Source organism: Sardina pilchardus, chromosome 14 (assembly GCF_963854185.1).
Source record: "Sardina pilchardus chromosome 14, fSarPil1.1, whole genome shotgun sequence".
Taxonomy (NCBI): Eukaryota; Metazoa; Chordata; class Actinopteri; order Clupeiformes; family Clupeidae; genus Sardina; species Sardina pilchardus.
The window spans coordinates 15,898,913-15,921,757 of NC_085007.1; the positions used below are offsets into that span (position 1 = coordinate 15,898,913).

At 44.3% G+C, this 22,845-nt stretch overlaps 1 protein-coding gene across 1 annotated transcript in view; it reads left to right on the top strand.

The window, feature by feature from the left end:
- Window positions 1-1,881: 1,881 nt before the first annotated feature.
- Window positions 1,882-22,845, top strand: part of megf10 (multiple EGF-like-domains 10) — a 66,179-nt gene continuing 45,215 nt past the window's right edge. The window contains exons 1-4 of the mRNA XM_062553927.1: window positions 1,882-2,124; window positions 16,564-16,696; window positions 21,214-21,315; window positions 22,045-22,145. Coding sequence (XP_062409911.1) covers window positions 16,581-16,696; window positions 21,214-21,315; window positions 22,045-22,145 — 319 coding nt within the window. The 5' untranslated portion in view covers window positions 1,882-2,124; window positions 16,564-16,580. The remainder of the gene's footprint in view (window positions 2,125-16,563; window positions 16,697-21,213; window positions 21,316-22,044; window positions 22,146-22,845) is intronic.

Consider the following 22,845-nt stretch of genomic DNA (forward strand, 5'->3'; position numbering starts at 1 on the left):
AAACCATCATATATCAAGACATTTATAAGGACCAGTTGAACACTGATGTGCTCAGTGTAAAACACTGAGATGAATTGAAAACACTTCTTCTCCATTCATTATAATGACTTGGGCCTTTTTTGTTCAGTGTTACACTACTACAAACAGTAGATAAGCTGATACAGTAAGTTGATATACTTACCCTATCAATATTTTGAAATATCTCATTGTTTTCCGTTATTTTTCTTTGTATTTGCCGTAATGTTATGCCGTTTTTTCTAGGACAATGCTCATGATTTCAGTTTCCTGTTCAGGAGACAGAAGCCCTTGTGTTGGTAATCTTTCGGCTGCCAAAAAAATAGTAAAATACTGTAAACTGTGTAGGAATACAAAGTAGGATTACTTTCCCCAAATACTTGAAACATACTTTATTTTTACAGTCCTACAGAACAGCCCACAGGCAATACTGTACTACTGTGCTCATTGAGCTGTATTGTACTGTCCGGTACTGTACTGTATTGATACGCAGCACTGCAATGTTCTAGTGGCTCGGATCTCATCAGAGATTACGGTCCTTGGCCTCCCCATCCTCCTCCTCTTACTCTCACTCCTCTGGCTCTGCCTCTGCCTGTACTACTACTGTAATACTAAAGCTCTGATGGCTAATTGTAAGACTGTGTGACAGGAGTTTGCCCATCTGATGAGTCAGTGTGCAGTAGGGTAGGGCAGTTAGCTTTAGAATTTGAATGGCAGTGTGTTCTGATTTTCTTCATGAAAATTGTGTCTAATGCACAGAATTGTGTGTAGTGTTTTGAAAACAGTGTGTTATTGAACTGCAATTTGAGTGTAAAGCAGAAATTCTGCTTATAGTTCAGCAGAATCGGTTCAGGAGGTTGGTGCATGAGCTACATATTATGGGAATTGTGTCTCAAGTAGCCTACCAGAAATTGTGTGTAAACAATTGAGAAAAACTAACTTGGCAGAATACATTAATACAAATATTATTAATATCTGACTATGAGCTTTATAGCTTGCTTGAGCAGCTCAACTTCAATGCCCATTATCTCCCACTATAAAACAGTACACAGCTGCACTGAAATCATTGGTTGGTAGGCCTATAATGTACACAATCATTATATAGTAAGTCATGGAAATGCAGTTTTTGCAGGAGAAGTCGTTCATATCGAGTGGGAACCCTGTAGTATGTTCAGTTGTTATATTAAGGAGTAGAATGAGCTTTAATCATCATTTGTGCTGGCTTTCAAGCTAATTCAGTTGGTACACTCAGGCTGCATCCTTGCCATTTGTTCATTATGGGCTACTATTCTCACCACGAATACCCAGTCTCCCCACCAAGGGGTTTCGTCGATAGAGGGCGCCAAATGAGCGAATAAGTAGGATACAAACGAGCTCTGCAGCCTGTGCCCGCCACCGTGCTGAAGCATCCAAGTACTGACCATTTAAAGGACAATTTAAAAAGTAGCCTAGCCTAAACTCCGTCTTGTCTAAACATTCAACATATTCGGTTTATTTCATTAAATGGTGGATTTCAAAGGCAAGGTTAAAGGTAGGCCTAATTTTATAATTCGGTCCGTCGATTCTTAATTCTTTTTAGGTCATTAGCAATTTGTTTTCGTAGTTTCACTGTGTTTTCAATTTAGGCCAACTTCACATCAAAGCAATCCATTAATCACTTTCTTAATTAGCTTATTTATCATTCTATAAAGCCTTTCTCCACCCACCCCCATCTCACACAAAAACAGTCCCCGGTAGTGGATGTCTTCACGTCTCCTTGCATCTTCATCACAATTGCCATGCTCATTGGCTGGAAGGCAATGAGGTCATGACAAGCATTGAACTGGTGTTTTCGTTTCCCGACTAGAACCAAGTTCAAATCTTCCCTCTTGATAGAGAGGGATGCGCATCAACTTTCCTTGGAACTTCTTTTACTCATAAAAGTTTGAAATCGCCGTTCTCCTGATACAGGACATACTCTCTTCGAGCTTTTTGCGGAAATTGAGCTGTACATCACATTCTTCCACAAGTGTACCTTTTCGAAACGGGTCATTTCAGAAACTCAATTTGAAGGAAGCCTCTATCTTGGATCCATGAGCGTGGTGAAGACCAAAACATTTGCGTGATAAGGTAGGCTTTGGGGTTCATAAATGGCAATTTGGCTATTTTCTTTGAAGAATAGGCTTCCATATCATTTAAATCGCAAAGTTGAAATTGTTCTGTTGCGTTAGGCTATCAATAATGGCGTGCACCTGATTTTCAACATAATATACAGTAAGTTAATTGTTGCTGCATAATTAGATAAAGATCGCTGAACTGCAGACATTAGGCTACTTACACATTTTAATGGACTAGAATCTCATACTGGCATTTTAGAGGTAGCCTAGGCTATTGGTTTTTCATATCAGTGTGACCAGGGGATTAAACGATAGATTCACAATCTGCAACTGGGAAACTTTTGCCCTTTAAACTGGAAGTGACTTCTTGCACCAATCTTTCAGCTTTTTGAAATTAGCCTATTGTTTGTTTTAACTAGATGATATTTCCTTTTATTTAATCAGGCCACCATCCGAAATTCTATGTGGTAAAATATGTGTAAACTCTTTTGATGATGGTTTATAGGCCTATATTTGTTGTTTGCTTGTATGTGTGTCTGTAAAATAAGTCATGATTTATTCAAACAGTGCTGTTATGTTCAAATAATATATTTGGATTACCTTGTTTACCTCAAGTGTAACCTGCAACTTTCACCAAATCTCTCTCACTCTCTAATACACTCACACATAGCCTATTACACACAGAGGAGAGGAGAGAGGGAAAGAGAGAGAGACAGAGTGAGAGAGAGAGAGACAGAGAGAGGAAGAAGTAACACAATTGAACAAAAAAGCAAAGTAGAAATTGCACTTGGACATGCTTTTTGTGTTTCTGCCAGTGCAAATAATAATGATGGGTTGATATATCTCTACATGGCCTTTGAGGGCCAGTGGACTGGCTTGAATAGAGGAAGCTTGTGACAAGTTAACAAAAAAGAATGTGCAGCCCGTCATTAAATAAAGCCATGGCTTTGGGGCAGAACTATTTCTGTGGAAGGAAATCTTGCTGCTAGTGCCCTGAGGGGTTGGTGCGTAGATGCGAGAGAAAGGCTCCCGCAGTGGACATTGTCCCGCTGGCTCGGTCATGTGACTCGCACTGAATGGGACCCTGAAAACGGCAGGGTCCCAGCAAGAGTGATACACACACTCACACACACACACACACACACACACACACACACACACACACACACACACACACACACACACATACAAAGATACACACACACACGCTACAACACTAATCGGGTTACACACACACTTAGATGAGAGTCGAGATTACAGGAGTCAGTGAGGGAGGTCAGATGTTGATATGTGTCGATGCGTCACTGGAGCAGATGTGAATGATATAGGTATAGATTGCTATCACAGTGACCCAGTGCTATAGAGGAGGGTGTTCAGAGGAGATTTGTTTAGAACTCAGTGACTTGATTAATCTGAATGCCAATTATCTTTGTGCAACTGAAAACTGGCATGATGAAGAAAAACATAAATGATACTAGGTCTGGCATTCTATAGCAAGCACGCACACACACACACACACACACACACACACACACACACACACACACACACACACACACACACACACATGCACACACACACACACAAACACACACACACACACACACACACACACACACACACACACACACACACACACACACACACACACACACACACACACACACAAACACACACACATTGAAAAGCACCTTACATATATGATGTTTTTAATTGATTCTAACTATCAAGTTAGTAACTTTGTTGGTTGAAATGCAATTTTCCATTGCCAACCAACTAAGCTGCTAACAGGTTAGTTATATGGTTTTGGGAAACGCACCTCTGAACAGTGTATACTTGACCAGGGGTAGAGAACTGAATTTGAAGGTGTTAAAACCACAGCTCAGAGCTTAAGTCTGAATGGAAGTCCATTTTTGCGTGGAATAACTGTCCCCCTTTTGAGTTAGATCAAGAGTGCAGAGTGTTGACCAGGTTAGGTCTAGTGAGCGCAATAAAGTATCATAAGAAATGTTTATAGCATTGACCATATTATTATTGTAATACGGGCTCCAGTTTGTGTTTGGGAGTGGCGAAAACCTCCAGCTGGTAGCAATAAAAGCAACATTATTCCTCCTCATAATTAAAGGGCAACCCAAGGCCCCGGTTTTGAAAAGGATAAAAATAAACAAGGCTGTTTGCAGATGGTTCCAAATATTCTCCATGCGAGAGAAAGAGAGAGAGAAAGAAGAGAGAGAGAGAAAGCTACAGATTTGGACCATAGTCTTCCCACACAAGCAGCAGTATGCGGAATGCATGGAACTGTGAGGCTAATCTGTAGTGGATTACGACACATTAAGATAGTATCCACAGCGAGACACACCGCTTATCCTGTCACTAGATTAAGCGCGAATAGGCAAGGAAGCGCACGGTTGATTGAAGTGTGATCCTTTGACTTTTGTTCACATCAGGAATTGTGCCAAATTACGACATGTCGTGCCTCAGTTAATGTTGTTATGAGTATTTACGGTTTTTTTTTTAGAGAGAGGAGGGGGGAAAGTGCTTGCGAGGGATGCTTAGCCTGAGGGGCCGAGACAAATGGTGATGTTACCGTGATTGACAGGAACACATGGGAGTGTTTACTGGCCAGCGCACTGGGAGGGGGCGGGAAGTCAGCGACCCCTACAAAAGAAACGGCGCCTTGTAAAAACCCTCCCAGCCACCCTCCCACAGCTCTGAGAGCTCATCATTTCCTAGTGTACCCGATGCCTCCCCGATCGCCGCACCACCACGCTCTGTTTTTCACGAAACATCAAGCGCTGCCAACTTCAGCCTCACTTCACTATAGCAATCTGCAGCATTTCTCTCTCTCTCTTGCGTTCTCTCTCTCTTGCTCTCCATCTGTCTCCTTGGAGAGTTCATCCTCCTTTTCTCAGCAGTCCAACAGGTCCCTAATGTTATCAAGGAACCATCTCTCCCCCTGGTCATACCGTAGATTGTGTTTCCTCTGCAGAGAATAGAGAAGGGACTCCTTTCTTTGTTGTGGTTGTTTTTGTTCTGATCCGATGGCAGAGAAACTAGCCTGAAATTACAGCTGGTCTTTTATATCCGTGCTTGGCTTTGGTGGTCTGTGCCAGAAGAGGTATCAGCCACAGGCAGACAAGCTGCATCTGTGGCCGTTCCATGACTGCCTCATACTGGGAACTTGCTACAGACTAAACCTGTGCTCTTAAGTAATGAAGAGATGATTATTTTTAGATAGTGCTGCTAGATTGGGGTGCTTGTGGTGTACAGTCTCACACAGTCTTTATCCTACATCCAAAATGCTGAAGACAGTCTTGCCTTGTGGAGGGCTTTGGAGCTTATATAGATGACTGAAAACAATGGATTCATCAAACACGATTCATACATGTGATATGCATATATATATATTAGGGGTGGATCGGTACAAAAATGTCACGGTTCGGTACGTACCTCGGTTTTGGACCCTACGGTTCGGTACATTTTCGGTACAGTGCAGGAAAAAAAACATGATCAAAAGGCAGCTTTTTATCCTCAAATGCAGCTTTTTATTATTTAAAATTGCACTTGCGACAACACTCTGATAAAACATTTGCAACATTTTCCTGCACACATTGAAAGACCTGAGCTTTCTCAGGAAATAGAGTCTGCTTTGCCCTTTCTTGTACACAGATTTAGGGAATTTAGACAGGCTTGGGTTATCCTGGATGAACATAGCCTTGATTTGGTTTCACAGAAGAGATCACATATAAGTTACCATGGGAATTTATACTTGGAAGCTAGCCTGCTCCCGACCAGGCTAACAGCCAAGCTAAGTTAATTCTAATGGTTTACATTATCTGATTGGTTCTGCTAGCTGTCATTCAAATCAGACCTCCATGCGATTTTTTCAAAGAGCTGTAGGCCTATTCCATTTAGATATTATTTGCTACTTGCATTTACTCGCAAAACATAGCAGAATGTCTGCATAATACCATATGGATGTTTGATGAATAGCCTACTGTAGGCATTTTTCGAAGGTGTTTTCAACTAATTCGGCTTTTAAGACAAATTAAGATATATATAGTCATACTGTGTGCATCTTTGCGGTGGCGAAGTGCTTTCTTAATGACGTTGCACAAGGTGTAAGTTATTCGGGATGTGTGCGCGTTCTCGTTTCTCCCCCAAATAACTCACGGTTGGAATAAAAAAAGACGCAAACAATATCGTCTTGCACACAAAGTTAACAACCGCTTTTGATATAGAAAACAACGAGGTAAAGTTTTACTTTTTTTGGATGGGGAATCATGATTATTTCTGTTACGTAGCGGGAGTAGGTGTGGCAGACCAACTGAATGCAAATTTACGTATGCAGTTGCTCTGGATGTACTCGTGTCAAGGGGCTGTTGTAAGACATTTGGGAGACGTAATTGAACAGTTTTCTTCCGTCTCGTCCCGGTGACAGGGATATCTGGGTGGTGTCGCTTGATATGTGCTAGCATGTTTGAAGTGTTCCCACTCGAGTAATATTGAAACCTGTCGAACAACGACGGCAGACGGTCCTTGTTTTGTCAACCACCCGCTCTCCATCGCTATTATATATCACGGGGAACCCGAAGTTATCCCACACTATTGACTTCAATGATGATGGTGGGTCTTCTAACTCTTCGCCACTCGCCATGGTTAGCACCCTCTCGCAACATCAAACGAACAATGTTAGGCTACCTTCCCACAAAGTACAGTTTGTATTAAGAGGTGGAGATTGCTACCTAGACCAGAGATTGTTTGCCTAGACCAACCAATAGCCATGTTTACACGCACGGACCAATCAGAGCTTACAGGTGGCAGTAGTTAAATAGGTCCTGAAGGAAACTCTTGCGAGCAATATATTAAACTTCTGTACCGAAGTATTCTGCGTGGCAATGCGCGTGCCGAACCGTGACCCCCGTACCGAAATCGGTTCAATACGAATACATGTACCGACCCAGGCCTAATATATATATATATATATATATATATATATATGCAGTATGTAAAGGAGTGACTAGCAGGTACTTGTAAATAAAATGGTTTTGTACCATGGTTATGTACCATTCTGAACCAAACAGTGACAGACTAGATTGTAAGCTGCATAATATTCTCAGGATATGACAACATCTCAACTAATGCCAGGTAGGAATGAATGCAGTCCGGGTAATTGGTGATGATTGGTCACGTTTCTCATGAATCGATAGCCTGTATATGTTTGAGGTTTGTGGTTGTGGTTTGCACTTACAGTAGGCTAGGTGTCTACAACATATTGTACTTGCCTGTTTCCGACGTCTGGCACAGTATGAAACATTATCTTATAAGACCAAGGCTGTCAGCATGGTGGCAACAAGACTTGAGGCTAAAGACAAAACAGCCATTTCCTGTTCTGACTTTGCCAGACGGTGGTCATATTACTCCAAAACTGTCTGCTACTGCAGAGCTCTCTTGATGTCGAAGGCTGAGGGTCTGTTCCGGATCCTTCCGGGCCCCGGCCACCTTCCGATAGATTTAACATTTGGTAAATCCATATGCTTGATGCTGGCATGGATACAACATGTAGGCCCGGAATCAGAGATCACCCTTTTACTCCTGTGCTGAGCGCTTGCATGGAAACTCACGCAAATTCCTTCCTTTCTGTAAAGGAGGTACTTCAAAGTTAGAGTTTTTTAGCACCTGAGATTCTTCAGGCCTTTTCAGACATTTAGCTTGTTTCTTAAAAGATGGGGAAAAAAGGTCAAGGAGCTTGCATACCACAGCATCGTACAGTGTTGCTGAAAGGCGCCACCTGTCCTTGTAAATGCAGACAGATGGATATTTGAAGAAAGAGGGGATTAATGTAGTGTCCTTTTTGGGTTTTAATGAGACCCGCGAGTAGCAACCCTTAGAAACAGCTGACCCTCCACCCCCTCCTCAACATGTGCACACCCCCCTCCCCCACACACACACACACACACACACAGATGCACGCACGGCACACGCACACACGCAGACACACGCACGCACACACATGCACGCGCACGCACACGAACACACACAACAGACACACACACACACACACGCACGCACATGCACACACTCACAACCGGATGCTTGTGGTCCAAGTGCTCTGGGAGACAAGGGAGAGGACAGCCCTGTGACTGGCAAGCTAATTGGGCCTGATGGCTGAAAGAGTGGCATGGCACAAACAGCCATGGGTAAAAAGCCCCAGTGCAATTACCCCTGATTGGGCCGGCCGGCCAGGCGAGTTAACTATGACAAATTGGCTCTGACTGGAAGGGGATGGTGTGAAAGACATTTATCACAGCACAATGGGGGAGAGATTGTTATCTGATCCTTCCATACATGCTTGGCATGGACGGATGGATCAGGTTTTCTTTACGAGTGAATGAGAGCATATCTACACACAGAGCAAACATGTATTCCGGAAGTTGAAGTGTTTTTCCTTTTTACCCTCAACACCTTTTCCCAAATAAAACTTTCACTATATGAAAAGGGATCCCACATTATACTAATTGTAGTTGTTACTGTGTCCTTACAGAAGCAATGACTAAATAATAATGTGTTAATAACAATACATTCTCAGACCTATACCCAAACTTGAAGTCAACTCCAAAACCCTCGAAAAGCGTTTGAAAAAAAAAGTGTTTAATGGGGGCCAGAAAGTGAATTTCTCAATGAGACTTCTGTTCAGCTGTGAAAGCTGTCGGAGGTGTAGCGTCCTGAGCTGGCTCTCTCTTCGAGGACACGACATGGCCCAGTTCATCCTGTTGGCCAGCAGTGAAAAGGGACAGATCCTCCTGTGGAGTTGGCCGAAGAGCCTGACCGGGCACAGCTGAAACGTCAGGTGAAAAACAAACCCCCCCCACAAGCTCTGTTTGTTCAGTCTCATGCCCCCCTTTAGCACAACAACCACACTACCCAGTAGCCTTAAGACAACACTACCGCACATGAGGAAAGGGAAAGTTGACAGAGCTGTCTCTCAGAAAATGCTGATGCATAAATAATGACCAACATTAATACGTATTAATGCTTATAACAGAGAGTAAAGCAGATTTGTTATGTTTGGAACATGGCAGTATCAATCACTGACATAAATATTAGAGTAGCCTAAGTCCAGAAGTAGAGTAAATGACTTTGTTTCCCCCTAGAAACACTGAGACAACAACAGAAGTACAGTACTGATGAATATAAAACATGGATCGCTAACAAATTGGAGGAAGGATTATATATTTGTACAGTCTCTGTGTGTTTTCCTAGAAACAGGCAGATACGGCTGCTTTCTGGCTCAGTTGTGGTGGACGTCTAAATGGAGACGGAAGTCTGCGATTGTTATGATGGTGGGTGATGGAGGAAGTTCCCTGTGGCTGAGACCAGGAGTCGAATCAAGCCCTTTCAAGTTAATCCTCCGATAGATGCAGTCTGATTTGGATAGCAGATGTAACAGGAAGAAACTCCTGGGCGAGACAGAGAGAGAGAGACAGAGAAAGAGAGAGAGAGAGAGAGAGAGAGACTATAATGTGCTGCGCATGTGCCCCCTTGACGACAGACGGAAACGGCCGTAATTTCTCCGTCTGCTAAAATGCCGCGTGGAGCACACCTGAGGGAAATGAACGCAGGCATTTGACGTCAGGTTCGCTCGGTTGGATAACAAGCTAAACCATTTAAGCTGCCGTTTGTCGACAGAACGAAAACATTTCTGTGCCTTCTCGGAAGAGTGAGAGCTGGGGGAAACCTTCGGTTTATGGAGCACCACGTAGACTGTGACCAACACATTTGAATTTTTACAGTTCGCCATGTCACTGACAATTCATTCAATATAACTTACAGTGCACAGATGTTTTTGTAATCCTTGGTACTTTGCTATCGACTTAGACTGTCGAGGCCGTGGTATGGCGAGAGCTCTGCCACAACATATTCTTTCCATGTTGCAAAATTTACAAGAAAAATAACAATGCCAATAGTCATTAGTAGACATGATCGGCAAGGCGCTTACTCGGCAAGACGTGTGTAATTCGCAAACCCAGTGACCTTTTCTCAGAAATGGCTCTCGGTCACGCTTTCGACGAAAATGTAGAGGGGTTAGCCCCAACATCAGCCGAGAGTGCATGTGTCGGGGCATAAATATTTGGTATGGCTCCCTCTGTCCACTGTTGGGTTTTCTGGAGCCACTTCAGAGGAATCTCCCATCAGTGTGTTAGCGTCTGCGGGGTGTGGGGGCTGGGGGCCCTGGTGAATGGGAACAGTTTCTGGGTGCCCTGGTCATCAGGGCTGCGTATCAAAGTCCTGCAGTCGTCTGCTAAATCCCCCCGCGGGCGCCTGGAGTGTATGGGCCTTTTCACGCGCACAGCGACGCCCTTGTTTGTGCACGCACCGCAGTTGTCCCGGGCTTTCGCTGGCTTGCAGCTGTGCTCAGTCACCCACCCACCCCACCCCCCAGGCCCCCCACACCCTAACCAACCTAAACCCCCAACAACCCCCTCTGAACCCCAGCCACCCCAGTGAAACTGTAGTAGAGTGCCCTGATTAGCCGCCTGCGCCGAGGACTTGGCAGCAGAGGTGATCTCCTCTTCCTCTTCCTCTTTCTCTTTCTCCATCCTCTCCTCCTCTCCTCCTGCAACCTGAGTTTATGTCTGAGTCACAGACTCATGGAACCTTGATAGTCACCTCTCACCTTTGATACCCAGGGAATACGAGCAAGTGCCATGGCGAAATAATTATGTGGCAAAAATGAATTAGTAATTATTTGATAATAATTATTTTATGGTGGATTATTATTATTTTATGCTAAAGCTGTGTAGACAGGACTAAAAGGCTAACTGTAAAGCCCAGTGTCTGGGGTGTGTTAATGCCTCCCTTATCGAAATCAAATCATAATTCAAATGCGCAAAAGTGCCACTGTTTCACTCGGCACACAATAGATTGTGTCTTCCTGAGCATAACCAGAATGGACGTCAATCAATTCTATCTCTGTTCCCTATCTATAGTATATTGAATGGAGACGTTTGGTAAAGGACAGTAGGGCTGGAAGTTGAGCACAGTATTTTAACTTTGTTCTGAGTCAGAGAGTTGTTTTCACATATTGGGCGTGGCATGCTCTTGGAAGCTGCAGTATTTGTCCTTTTTGGATCGGATTGATGATGATTTATTACTTTTTTCATTAAAACATGAGGGACCAATGTAAAGGGTTTGTTTATAAATGCCATCTAGAAGTTATTGTATGCTATAATTTAAATGAAGAACATCATGCCCAGACTACACAGACAACCTTGAACTTGCTTGAGCAATAAGGCTGCTTTGTATTTTATCCTTAATTGTCTGTCATTTTTTATATAATTGGCTTAATGCGATGATTAGACAAGCGTGACATGAGGTTTTGCCAACAGATTATACCGAAAAGGCATTGTAAACATGAGGGAGAGAAGAGACTAAGTGAAACCAGTGAAGTATTTTATTTGATTTATTTTTTTGTGTGTGAAAGACGGTGTCTCAGTTCATCCTTGCAGAACAGAGCCCACCAATTTTAGTGCCTTTGGGGAAAGCATTAAAAATAATTGTGTCATGTGTGGATGCGCTGTGATTTTTATATGCACACATGAAAATCAACAGCCCATGACTAAGCACTCTCATAGTCTCCCAGGTGGCAGCCTGTTGCATTTGGTTTTACACATAGGTGGTGTGTGTGTGTGTGTGTGTGTGTGTGTGTGGTCATTATATTTTTGTGTCTGTCTCTGTGTGGGATTTGTGTGTATGTGTATGAGAGAGAGAGAGAGCAAGAGAACGAGACAATGTGATTTGTGAGGGGGTGGAGGGTGCGAGGCTGTCTGAACCTTCATGGTAGATGAGCTCAGACTTTGTTTTCTACCACTGCGCCAAAACATTTCCCGCTCGACAAGAAAGTCTGTCAAAGAATCGATCCATCCGAGCTACCTGAATCTGACACATTCAAAGAGAGCAGGAACATAATCGTATTGTATTGTAGGACCCTGAGAGGAGGCTGCTCATTGAAATGGTTGTTGTCTGTGTGGGATGGAGACTCTGTGCCGATTCTGAAGCACATGCGTGGGGTGCTGAAGTGCCGTGTCTGTCATTGGCACAGCAAGCTCAGAGTGCTATCCATTAGATGCAGGAGATACGGTCAGGGCCTGGTGAGTGGGATTTTTAAGCTCGCATTCCCGTGGGTGAGAAAACACCGGTCCCTGTACAAGCAGAATACCGAGAGCAAAGATGGTAGGATTAGTGGCCCTACCGCAACGCTGTAGGTATTTTTTTTTTTTTTTTTCAGTCAGGCGAGCTTTATTAGCATGACCATAAAACTGCATTATTGCCAAATCCCAGTGCAAGAAAAAACAGGTATGTCTTACAAAAGGATTTACTGACAGAGGAAGCAGTCAGCAAATTGGAAATGCTAGAAGTAACCGCGTCAGCAAGACTCAAGTGTCAAACTATGTGTGTTGAATGGTGAGGCTAGAGAGGCTTTCTGCCAGTACCGCTCTGCTTCTTCCCTGCATTTGCATAAATCAAACAGCCAGGCGGTGTCCTGTTGTGTTTAAAAACCGCTCTCAGAACATGCAACATGTGCCATAATATATATAAATTGACTTTGACATTCCTCGTAATATTTCCTTTGCAAACAATCTTTGGCTTTTGTCACGGTCAGCCCTCGGTTTTTTTAGGGGAGGTGTGCGGCGTCTCATTTTTTTTTCCGGAACAGAGCGTGCTGAAAAGCTCATTAGGAGCTGCGGAAATGAAATAAGTCTGGAGGGAGCGCCCCGCTGAGCAGCAGTTGGTGGAGTGGTGCTTGGGGCTGCTACCCACCTGTATGACACCCATCGCTTCTTTCTCTCATCTTCCTCGCTCCCTCGCTCCCTCACTGTTTCTTTGTTCTCCGTTCCTGTTCTCCATGCCTTTTCATCCCTCTCTTCCTCCTGTCGTCCCCTGCTCTTTGCTGTTGTGCCATCTCTGTCTTTCTTCTTCTGCCCTTCTTTCATTCATCCCCTCATCCACCATCTCACTGTTCATCTCCCGCTTTCCTCTCTCTTTCTTCCCTCCTCCCTTTCTTTTTTTCTCTCTCTCTCTCGCTTTCTCTTATTCCATCTCCCTGTCCCCCTCTCTTTCTCCCTCTCTTCCCTTCCTCAATCTCTCCCTTTCTCTTATTCCATCTCCCTATCCCCCTCTCCCTCTCTCTTCCCTTCCTCCCTCCTTCCCTTTCTCTTATTCTATCTCCCTGTCCCCCTCTCCTTATCTCCCTCTCCTTCTCTCTTCCCTTCCTCCCTCCCTCCCTTCTCTGTGACTGTCTGTGTCTGCCACCCGCTTTCTGATGTCTGTCATGCTTTGTCAGGGAGCTGATTGAGTTGGCAAGCGATGCCCGGCTCGATGTCCAGACCGTTTGTGTGTCACGCTCGCCAGCTCTGAGTCATTCTGGCAGGGCGGGCGTGATCCAAACCACTGGGTCCGTCCAGTCCACTCTGACAAGCCTTAGGGCTTCTTTTAACATCACTCGGCTACTAATGGACTCTGCTGTTGTTAAACCTCAGCAAGAAGTATATTCGCAAGCTTATCGAATTAGCGTTAACTGGGGGGAGTAGTTGTTTATTTTACCTCAGCAGTTGGTTGTTCAGAAGAACTGTCAGATGATGTTGTTACATTTCACCATGATGGTTCATAACAACACAACATGTACGCAAATTCAAAACGTTGTTTACAAAGTGGTGTTTGTAATGGCCTACTGAGGACCAGTAGCATCCTCTTTTACCCATATCAGTTTCACCCAGAAATGTCAAATTCAACAATAACACGGATAGGATATATTTCTAAGCCAGTAATTATACGTGGTCGTGGTGGCGGCGGACATATTTTTATGCAGAATGCCACAATAGTGGGCTCCACCAAAGAGGGTAGAAACAGGAATCGGATGAGGGCTATACTGGAATGCTGGCATGTCACTGTGAGGCAGAGAGGATGAGCAGAGAGCAAACCCTCGGCTTCACTTCCATGTAATTTAACAAGGCAGAATCACAGCAGCGTTAGTGTCTACGAGCCATCTGTGGGCAACTGCTCTGCTCTGCTCTACATCTGACGGTGGATTTTATGCCCTTGGAGATTTAACTATTCATAGATGCTTTTTTAAGTCGTTAGTCATACATTGAGTTTATCCTAAGGATGCCTGCCATGTCATTTATGGTCGTTAGACCTCTAAGGAATGTCTGAGACATAAATTCTCCAAGGGATCTCTGATTCATGAATAGTTGTATACATTAAAAGGCTACCATATGACTCTACTTTGTATGATCTTTATCAGCTGAAGGCACTTGACCTCTTAATCTTTCTGTTTCTGGACTGCTTTGATAGCGTCTGAAAAGCTTCAGAGCTGTGTATGAAAAAAGTGACTTATTTGATTTACTTTTGTGTATTTGTTTAGCAAACAGCAATGATTGGTTATTCTGTTTACGCCATGTTTTCATGCTGTCTGTCTGGCATATACGAAAGGTAGGACCTGGTACTGATCTCTCTGATCGGTTCCCGGCAAGCCACAGAGGCATCTGAGGTCACTGCTTAGATCCAGCACCTCTGCCTCCTCACACACACACACACACACACACACACACACACTCACTCTCTCTCTCTCTCTCTCTCTCTCTCTCTCTCTCTCTCTCTCTCACACACACACACACACACACACACACACACACACACACACACACACACACACACACACATTTCATCCCTGACATGGCTATGAAACGATACTTTATGAGGTGTTGCTCTGAGAGCTCTTAAATTCAATCAGTCAGCAGAACAAAGTGCAGCAGAGCATCATTGGAACAATTACGGGTGTAAATAAAGATCAGATAGATGGTAAGGTTCCATCCAAACATTCTAAGGCTTACTGTGACCAATTAGAGGTGCTGTGTCAGATTCAGAGATCTCTGAATAAATAGGAACATATTTGTGTTGATCTTGTAGTGATTGTTTGCTCTTTTGTCATGTTTTTGTTTAGACATACCCAATTCGATATGTTGTCTTGTATACACACATTTTGCCAAGTACTTGTGCTATTGAATTGTAATGTCAAACAAATATTTGAAAATGAATCGTAAACAGTGTCTGTAGACTGTCACCGGTATTTGGTATTTAGTATGTGTGTGTATGTGTGTGTGTGTGTGTGTGTGTGTGTGTGTGTGTGTGTGTGTGTGTGACACTTAAAGCACAGAAAGGACGTTTGATGGTTGAGGAAGAGGGCTTTCATGGACTTTCTGCATTTTTCTTTTAAGACATTTTATAACAAGCACGCTATTAGGAGTTAGGAGGAGGATAACATCTGAAGGGCACTTTGAAAAGTGTGTGTGTTTGTGTGTGTGACTGTGTGTGACTGTGTGTGTGTGTGTGTGTGTGTGTGTGTCTGTCTGTGTAGACTTCTTTCACTTATTTTATGCCCAGATCGTCCAACACACACTTTCAGAATTTGGATGTGCATGCTTGTTTGTGTCTGTCTGTGTGTCTTTCACTGTGTGTGTGTGTGTGTGTGTGTGTGTGTGTGTGTGTGTGTGTGTGTGTGTGTACAGACATGTGTGTTATACGTCTCTCTGTGAAGGGCCATCTGTGTGCATCTGGTGGAAATGTCAGAGTGTACGCGACACTGATGGACCTACGGTCCCCCTCTCCCTCACTCACTCACTCACTCACTCACTCACTCACTCACCCACTCACTCACTCACTCACTCTCCTCCCTGTCCCAGACCTGTGGCAGGTGTTGTCCATTACAGGGCCTCAGCTGCCTGATAAACGCCCTCCTCGTCCAGACAGGCATCTAACAAGATGGACGTGTCCTGGCAAACTCGCACCAGTGTTTGACACCAAGCGTATTAAGGCCACTTTAGGACATTGGTACTGACTAGTAATTATCTGCCAGGACTTTTGCAGTGACTAAGATTGCACTTTATGGTCATTGCCTCGTGTGTTACGAGTTTCATTTATACTTTAGTAAAGAGTTGTGCTAATTGCAATCAGCTGGTTTAAGTGCATGGCTGGCACAGATATGTGGTAGGACTTTTACTTTCTGAAGCTGGACTTTTCCACCTCTGTGAGTACTCTGTACAAAATTAGAATTTACTCAAGAACAGAAACTTTTGACGGGACTTTTTAAAAGGCATGCTAATATAATGAATTGGAACATTTTCTAGCCTATGTGTGTGTGTGTGTACGCGTGTGCTCATGCGCGTGTGTGTGTGTGTGTGTGTGTGTGTGTGTGTGTGTGTGTGTGTGTGCGTGTGTGTGTGTGTGTACGTGCGTGTGCACATGCACGTATTTGTGTGTGTGTGTGTGTGTGTATGTGCGTGTGTGTGTGTACGTTCGTGCATGTGTGCGTATGTGTGTGTTTGTGTGTGTGCACGTGTGTGTGTGTGTGTATTGGATGTTTAGACTCATCGTGTGTGTGTTTCTGTTGCAGGTGTAGCTTTGACAAAGATGGCATGCGTCAGGTGGCGCTGGGGCTGGGTGCTGGTGGCGCTGGCCGCCTACCTGGCACAGGTGGCATCCTCACTCAACCTGGAGGACCCCAACGTCTGCAGCCACTGGGAGAGGTCAGTCACGCTCCCTCATTACGCCCGTCTCTCATGCTGTCACTCCAACCACAAAAAAAAAACACTTTTTCAGTTTACGGTTTCTTAGACTTGTCTCGCACACGTTCTTTATGTCTCTCAGACTTTTTGTCCCTCTATTTTTTTCGGCTTTATCTTGTCTTTAGTAGTGTTGCACGATATACCGATACTAGAAAGGTATCACGATGCCTTAACGCAAAAAACGATACGATTTCCGACGTTTTTAGAACCGATACTTTATTAAAAAATAACTTTCCGTGTCTGTGCAAGGAGCTGGTCCAACTCTCAGTAATGCTCCTTGAACACAGAGACTAGTGGGCGTGGCTACCTTTCCCCTCTCACACGCAGCCACAGTGTGTGCACGCAGCAACAGGCTGTGAGTGAGTGAGAGGGAGAGAGAGATGGCTACAGGTTCAAGAGCGCCTGCCGACCGCCCTCGGCTTGCTGATCAAATAGACGGGCGAACTGAAGTCTGGAGCTATTTCGCTTGTGTCGACAGTGAAGGCAAGCCCACAGACACAAGAGATGTAAACAAAAGCATGCAGGCAACGTCCAACTTCGCACAGCACCTTGCGGACAGACATCCCGACCTTTACAAAGAATTCAAAGACCGAGACGTCAGCGAATGTGATTTAAAACACCATGATCAGCACCAATCGTATCCACAAACCGAAGTGAAACGAGTGTGGTGTATTGTAGGCTAATTGGAAAACTATTTTTTCAACACTGAATTTTGACGAGGCAAAGCGACAGTAAGCATAGAAACCTCCTTGACGGAGGTAATGTTTTCATCGGGGTTTGCTTGTTTGTCTGTCTGTTTGCAAGATGACTCAATGTTCACGCTGATAATTGTAACTTTAGCATAACTTGCAAACGATCTATTTAACATTCAATCAGTTCTGGTAATATTTATCATGTCATGTAGTCTGCCTTTTTTTTAAATTATTTCTTAAATATAAGCTAGCCTACCTGAAATTCTCTTAGTAGAGCCCATAGCCAGCATGTATTGAGTCCAAACGTTAATTTATTAGCCATGAACGACATCAGCACCCTAGACTTCTTGCAGGCGTCATAAGATGGCCCACTGAATAGCGTAGTAGTAGGCTAGCTTATAATTTTAACATGTGTAATTTGTAACAACACAACACGTGTAATTTGTAACAAACAATAAAAAACTATTGACTAAAACTAAAAGATAATGAACGTGCGGTGACTTTATGATGAGCCCAGAATTGACCTGCACACTATTAAATTAAACTCACATTTCTCTACACCTGGTGCAGGTTTGCGTCCTACTGAGCATTGTCTGGATATACTGTAACAATTATAAAGAATGGTCTCTGAAAGTCAGACAATCAAACTCATGAAATATTATAACAAATATGTTAACAAACAAGATATTATGCCCATACTAACTCTGGGGAATAATAATAATTATTATTATTAGTGTAATTTGCTCAAAAAAAAAAAAAAACCCGGACAGGAACAAGCTGATTAAAGTCAAACCGAACCAGAGCAATAGGCCTATTGATCTTTTTTTCCAGATATTTTAGAATTTCACCGTGGTATCGGTTCAGTATCGACTATCGTGGTATTTATGGCAGGTATCATATCGAAGTCATCATTTTGGTATCGTGACAACACTAGTCTTTAGTCTTTGTTGTCTCTTTCTCTCTCTGTTTTCTCACAATATCATATGTGCGCACGCGCAGACACACACACACACACACACACAGACACATAAACACACACACACACACACACACACACACACACACACACACACACACACACACACAGACACACAGACATAAACACACAGACACACAGACACACAGACACACACACACACACACACACACACACACACACACACAGACATAAACACACACAGTGACACTCTCACACTCACACACACACTCTCACACACAGAGACGCAATTCTGCATCGGATTTACAATTCACATTTTGTATGCTCGTATGTCTCAATTTCCCACTTCTGAAAGCTTTACAGTTCAACCGTGAGAGTTACGACTGTTAAAGACGTCTATGATCGATCCAAACAGTTATGGGCGATGGGGAATTCACAGTATACTGGGACTTCACATTTGACTGTGAACTGTGACTAACCTAAATAATGCTTTGGCTTGTGCTGCCGGCCGTTTATTGTAATGGAAGAGAATGTGACATGGTTCTCCTGTTTACAACTTTATGGTTTGGAAGTTATTCGTACCGTGCACGTCATTCTGCAAAGCAGACCCAATGTTCTTGTGCAGACGATTTGTATTGTTTGTGGATTGAACGAGCTTATCTAAATAGGAGACGGTGCGGAGTGAAGATAAACAATTACTTTAGGTTCATTGGTTTAGTTTGCCAGTCACGCAAATTCCAGTCATTGATAGATTAAGTCAGCTGTTTTAGGTTTGAAGTCCTGCACCTAAAGCTGTGGATAGAGACACAACCACACACACAAACACACAGACACAACACACACACACACACACATACACACACACACACACACACACACACACACACACACACACACACACACACACACACACACACACACACACACACACACACACTGATACACACAGATACACACACACTCTCTTTCTCTCTCTCTCTCTCTCTCTCTCTCTCTCTCTCTCTCACACACACACATACACACATAGAAAGCACCATCAAATACAATCACACTCATCCCGACGCACCCACACATCCAACCACCCACCCACACAAACACACACACACACACACACACACACACACACACACACTTAATAGGCAGAAGATTTCCTCGGCCAAATTAAGGAGCAGCTCGGAAATCCATTAAAGCAGATTGAAAAGAACAAAGGTGCAGGGCTGCTTTCCCAGCTAGATTCACTTTCACTGCGTAATCTGTGGGAACAGCTGCGCCCTTAAAGGCCCGTGAAGGGAAGGGTGGCTACGCAACAGCTCCCTCAGACACACAGAGAGAGGGCAAGAAAGAGAGAGAGACAGAGAGAGAGAGAAGGAGAAAATGAGAGGAAGGGTTACGGAGTGAGAGACAGTGAGGGTGAAGAGAGGAGAGAGAGAGGGGGATAGAGAGAAAGAAAGAGAGAGAGAGAAGAGGGGTTAGAGAGTGAGAGACAGATAGAGGTAAGTAGGTAGAGATAAAGAGGGAAGAGAGTGAGTGATGGAAAGGAGGGAGAGAGAGGGAGAGAGCGCCAGAGTGAGAGAAAGAGTAAGGGTGAGCGAGAAAGGGAGAGAGAGCGATAGAAAGAGAGAGCGACAGAGTGAGGGAGAGAGAGCGAGAGAACGAGTTTGGCTTCTAGTTGTTGCATATCTTCATCTCCCAGCCTGTCCGTGTCTTAATGTTTTTTTTCCCCTCCTCTGCCCACTGCGTCATGCACTCAAGCCTTTCTTGATGTCCGGTCAGCATAGCTGCCCAACATTCTGGAGCTCTCCCAGGCCTGTTTTACACAGAACAACTGTGCCGCGCTGGGAGTTGGGTGACCCCTCGTTCAACGTTTGAGTGTGCTCCGAAAGTGTGTTTCTCTCCTCCCTCCCTCCCTCCCTCCCCTCTCCCTCTCTCTCTATTTCTCCCTCCCTCCTTCTCTCTCTCTCTTTCACTCTCTCTCCGTCTCCCTCCTCTCATACCAAAAGCCTCCTGCGAATGCAAATCCCATTCACTCTCAGCTACTGCCTTTGGGACAAATGATGACTGATGGGCAGTTTCATGAATCACTTGTGGGAGCTCATTTATGAGTGCACTTAAAGAGGAATTCAGCCCCTGGTTTTCACAGCGGACCCTTTAGGCGCTCCTCGAAAGAACCCCGAAACTAGCCGACGGTCACAACTGTTCCTCTTTATAGGATCACAAGAGAGCAACTGTCTCACATAATGGTTTAAGTCGCACAACACAGGAAGGAGTTTATTTATCAAAACGTTTATAAATACCCGCAGTTTGGCTCAAGTAAGGCTACACGAGGAAGTGGCTGAGTGCGTATCAATTTGAGTGTGGAGGGGTTTTTTGTGTGTGTGTGTGTTTGTTTAAAAGTTTCTGAGTGTGTGCTTGAATTTGAGCCTATGTTTCAGTTTACGTGTGTGTGTGTGTGTGTGTGTGTGTGTGTGTGTGTGTGTGTGTGTCTGTGTGTGTGTGTGTGTGTGTGTGTGTGTGTGTTTGCGTGTAAACCCTCTCAGAAGTGGCATGACTGAAAGCTGTTTGATACATAATCCCCCACTGATACACAGGCTCTCTAATGGTGGCCTTATTAAAGTACTTAGCCCCTCTCCTTGTTAGTCACTTACCCAAGAGTTATGGGACCACACGCAGGCTGTATAATCAGGTCGCAGCAAGTTTGTGTGTGTGTGTGTGTGTGTGTGTGTGTGCGCACGTGCTTGTGTCTCTTGTGTGTGTGTCTTGCGTGTGTGTGTGTCCCTCTGCATGTGTATGTTCCTGTGTGTGTGTGTGCCCATACACTCATCTATGTATGTCTGTGTGTCTTTCTGCAGCTACTCTGTAACCGTGCAGGAGTCGTACGCACGCCCCTTTGACCAAGTCTATTACACCAGCTGCTCAAACGTCCTAAACTGGTTCAAGTGCACACGCCACAGGTGAGCGGGCTACAGGAGGATTTTAAGAGAAGAAATAAGCTGTTCCTTCAATTTCACACTTGAGAGCATGACACTAAGGAATGGTTTATAAATGATGTATAAAGCATGTATAAGCCTTTGCTATAAACCTTTATACCACTGCTTGGTCAAATTTCCTATTGTGATGCGCTATTTGGAACGTGCATTATTTTTCTATATACCGCACGGCTATGAAGTAGTTCCCTTGTTTTGGGCTTATTACACTTGAATATTAATTCGCCAATGTGAATGTAACGGTAAAAACAGCAATGTTGTATCTAAGACAGCGGCAATATAAACGAAAACGATAGTAGCAGTGGTATAAGCGGGATAATCAACTCCGCGCCCTGTGCGTTTATAGGAAAATAATGCACTTATCGAAGTGTAAAGTCCCCTCCGCCTGCGGCGTCGGGTCCTTATTACCACTTCGAACGTGCATTATTTTCCTATAAACGCACGGCGCGTCGTTGATTATCCCTTACTTATTTGTTAATATACAAAAAAAATGTAGGAAGTGCAAAGACATCTCCTACTGTATGTTATTACTATACCGTTTTGCTAATGTTATGTGTTATAGATATACTAATCCTGCCTTCTATTTGGAAGTCCTACATAAAATAATCCAGTAAAAGACTGTATACTTCTACCTCAAATTGGAAGCATTTTAAAGTGTTTTGTTTATGTTTTCTTCCCCTGTCTCTTTGCTCTCAGGGTCAGCTATCGCGTAGCGTACCGCAGTGGACAGAAGACCATGTACCGGCGCAAGGAGCAGTGCTGCCCCGGCTTCTACGAGAGCGGAGAGATGTGTGTCCGTAAGTATCCGAGCGAGCGGGCGCTGTGTGGGTTCCTCGCCTCGTGGCCTCGGGACCTCCGCGTCCTAAGTCATGAGCACAACGGCTGTTGTTGTGACTGCGGCTGCTCATGCACTGATCGTTATCGCCGAGCCACTGAGGGCCAAAGATGGCTGGGATTACGCGCGGAGCACATAAAGAATCTCTTTTATGGCGTACAGTAAGACTTACAGGTAGGCTACAGTGCTGGCGGTCACAGGATCCGGCAACATGTGAGCTAATTAGCTAGTCACAAGGCACCACACCCACAACGGATGTCCTTGTGTGTCTAAAGTATTTTGACATTGATAAGTTTATGATGTGGTTGTAGGCGGCAAGCATCCCTGAGTCAGACTGGACCCCGAAGCGGAAAAAAAAAGTCGGTTTGATTCCGTTCCTTCGACTTCTTTGACTGTGGCCCACCTAAGGGCCTTGTTTTGAGGCCAACGACATGAAAGCCAAGTCATGGCTCGAGCCAACATGTGACTGCGACGGGGGGGTGACGTGACTTGTGTTAGAAGCAGCGCTGCTGTCCGACAGATTGAGCTTTCACTCCGTGAAAAACTAGTGGCGGGTGAACAGGTGTGGCCAACAGGCAGGAGGTCTTAACAGGCCGCTGCTTAGAAAACAACAACTGCAGCCGTCAGCCCAAACAAACAAACCCGTGTCCGAGCGCGATGAC